General features: G+C 30.7%; 2 protein-coding genes across 2 annotated transcripts in view; one reads left to right on the top strand and one right to left on the bottom strand.

The window, feature by feature from the left end:
- Window positions 1-704: 704 nt before the first annotated feature.
- Window positions 705-1130, top strand: LOC118446838 (histone-lysine N-methyltransferase SETMAR-like). The gene has a single exon (XM_035877951.2). The coding sequence runs from the start codon at window positions 705-707 to the stop codon at window positions 1128-1130; it is 426 nt and encodes a 141-aa protein (XP_035733844.2).
- Window positions 1131-2980: 1850 nt separating this feature from the next.
- Window positions 2981-3213, bottom strand: part of LOC118446837 (uncharacterized) — a 9857-nt gene continuing 9624 nt past the window's right edge. Inside the window, exon 2 of the mRNA XM_035877949.2 lies at window positions 2981-3213. This exon is cut by the window's right edge and continues 8018 nt beyond it. The gene's annotated coding sequence lies outside the window, so the exon portion shown is untranslated.

Raw genomic sequence — 3213 nt, 5'->3', positions numbered from 1 at the left:
AAACGCATATTCTTCTCGCAAAGACATTAAATCGTAAAAAAGAAAAAATTATAAAGAAAAAAACAAAAAAAAAAAAATGTAAACTTATAGATCTTTTTAATATAATATATACCTAAAATAAATTTTTTGCACGTATGTAAAAATGTCGAAGTTTCTTATATCTATATAATTAATAATAATAATGATAAACATAATAATAATAATGATAATAATAACAACAACGAATATCTCGATATGTTGTCTCGTGATATTTCATCGTCGTTCGAAGAGTAAAAAAGCTAAAATAAAATCCTAATGTAATATATATAATGATCTGATTGGTGTGTAACTAATAAAAATTTTTCAAAAATAAAATTTAGAAAAAAGATATGTTGTACGATTCTCGTAATTCTCCTTGGAAAGCTATAAAATACAACACCTCTTTCTCTCTCTTTCTCCCCCTAACTCTATTATCTGTCTCTTGAAAACAAAAAAGCTAATATAATTCGCGCTTCTAATCGATTGAAGTGCAGATAATATTAGGGTGACCCTAAAGTTTCTTTCTCATCGCGCTATGAATGGCCTTATCTGGCTCTGCTTATGCAAACATGCTGGCTTATCTATTAGCCGTCTATGTCATCGGTTTCAATCGTCCCAGAGCTCTTTTGCAGTACGTTTCGTTTGTGCCACAGTCTCTTTTAAAACTTTCATCCACAGCATAAAACATGGATACAGAAAGGCGACATTTACGGCATATTATACTTCATTGTTTCAAAAAAGGTGATAGTGTAAAGAATACTCTCGACGAGATTTGTACCGTGTACGGGGGTGGTGCTATAACAATTATTACAACTGTTCGCAATTGGTTTAAAAAATTTAGAGGGGGAAATTTGAATTTGGAAGATGAAGACCGAAGCGGCCGTCCAAAAACGACAGATATGGACCTTATCAAAGCCATGCTTGATGAAAATCCACGATATAATGTGCGCGAGATAGTAAATGCCACTACGGTTCCCAAAACAACAGTGCATAATCACCTAAGGAAGATGGGATATGTTAATCGGTGCGAAGTTTGGGTTCCGCACTTATTGACGGAGACCAGCCTTATGAATCACATCTCTATGTGCGAGTTTGCTTCCCAAGCGACATGAAAAAGGATCCGTTTCTAAAAAGGCTTGTCACTGGAAACGAAACTTGGATTTTATATGAAAATGTGCATAGAAAATGCACTTGGTGTAAGGACAATAGGCCTTCAACTGTCGCAGAGCCGGAACTAACACCCCAAAAAAGTTCTTTTGTCCATTTGATGGGATTGGAAAGGCGTAATTTTCTACGAACTCCTTCCTCAAGGTGAAACAACAAATTTTACGAAATACTGTCATCAACTGGATCAATTGAAAGGTGCCATAACAAAAAAAACGGCCAGAATTAATGAACAGACAAGGCGTTGTTTTTCATCATGATAACGTGAGACCACATATTGCATTAGCGGTAAGAGAAAAGCTCTTACAATTTGATTGGTATGTTTTACCGCATCCTGCATACTCTCCAGATCTCACTCCATGTGATTATTACTTCTTTTTGTTTTTAAAAATTTCTCTTCGTGATAAGCGCTTTAAATCCATCAGTGAAATAAAAGCACACCTCCAGGATTATTTCTTGTCCGAAACACAAGAATTTTGAAAAGAAGGCATAATGAAGCTTCCTGAGAGATGAAAGAAGGTAATACAGCAAAAGGGTTCTTATATAACAAAATAAATAATATCTTAAACAGTAAACATTGTGTATTCATTTCATATTAGAAAAAGGAAAGAAACTTATGGGACACCCCAATATATTCCCTTATTTCCGGTAAGCTCTCGAATGAATTTCGCCCGCAAAAAGCTGCTAACCAAGACCTAACATTATTGTTAAATAGTGAACTTTTTGTATTATTTTTTTGTCGCATCGATTAAAGTGTCGATAGATAATGACGAACGATAGACTCGAATATCACCTTAACTTTGAGATGGTAAAAAGAAAAAAAAAACGGAAAAGAAAAGTAAAATAAAATAAAAAATAGAAAAAGGAAGATGAAGAAGAAAGAAAAAGAAAAATATTAAAATGTTTAAAGAACAGATACTGGATTTTGAGAAACAATTTTCCTAAATAATAATAATAATAATAATAATAATAATAATAATAATAATAATAATAATAATAATAATAATAATAATAGTAATAATCTTAATAATAATAATAATAATAATAATAAAAATAATAATAATAATAATAATCTTAATAATAATAATAAAAATAATAATAATAATAATATAAGAAAAAAAAAAGCGAATCGACCAATTTTTTTTCCAATCGTATTTTCTTCTCTTTCTAATTATTGCCTAAAGACTTTATCAATAATCTATAATATATATATATATATATATATATATATATATACATATATATGTATATATATATATATATACATATATATATATTTACACAAAGACACGTGTTGTATTTTGTCAGTAGAATACAATATAAGATGAAGACCTTTTTTATCGGTGGGGAACGAGAACTTAACGAGAAAGTTATAATCATTAGAAAAAGAAATGACGCATACGTTTTAAGGAGATATTACGAAGTAAAAACGAGAGATCCATATTGCTAAATGTCCTTCACATATGATAAATACGTATATGTGTATCTCGCGAAGTTCGTCGACCGATTTGCGTCACGGGTTTCCTTCGAATCGATAATCGTTGAGAGCATTGCCATTGCTAATCTTTTCGTGCAACCGTAATGCTGATATTATATACATTTTCTCGCGTTCGCAAGATTCTTCAACTCGATATCATTCATACATTCTCTTTCTCTCTCTCTCTCTCTTTCTTTTTATTTTTCTTCTTGATTTATTCGTACGGATTTCGTAATAAACCAGCCTATTGCGACGAACGGCTTTGTACGTTACAATATCACAATAAATTACCGGTCAATGGTCACGGGTCGTCCCTTTTCCCTACTAATCCTTAGTTTGAAAAGAATAAATCTTTTCGAGGATAAGTAGCTCAAAATTATCATAAATTATCCTTAAATTCTATAAGAAGCAAACGAAGACGATGGGGAGTTAATATTCATTTAAATTAATAGAAGTCGAAAAAAGAAAATAATTATTGAGTAGTATTTCATTTGTATTGCAAAAAAAAATAGAATAATGATAGATAAATGATAAAATTATTAATGTTTAAGAAT

Source organism: Vespa mandarinia, chromosome 3, assembly GCF_050613455.1.
Source record: "Vespa mandarinia isolate Hongniang chromosome 3, ASM5061345v1, whole genome shotgun sequence".
In the NCBI taxonomy this organism is placed as follows: Eukaryota; Metazoa; Arthropoda; class Insecta; order Hymenoptera; family Vespidae; genus Vespa; species Vespa mandarinia.
This window is presented reverse-complemented; position numbering and strand designations above follow the sequence as displayed.

Excerpts from the sequence above, each read along its gene's own strand:
- LOC118446838 (XM_035877951.2), top strand. The coding sequence starts at position 705 with ATGGATACAGAAAGGCGACATTTACGGCATATTATACTTCATTGTTTC.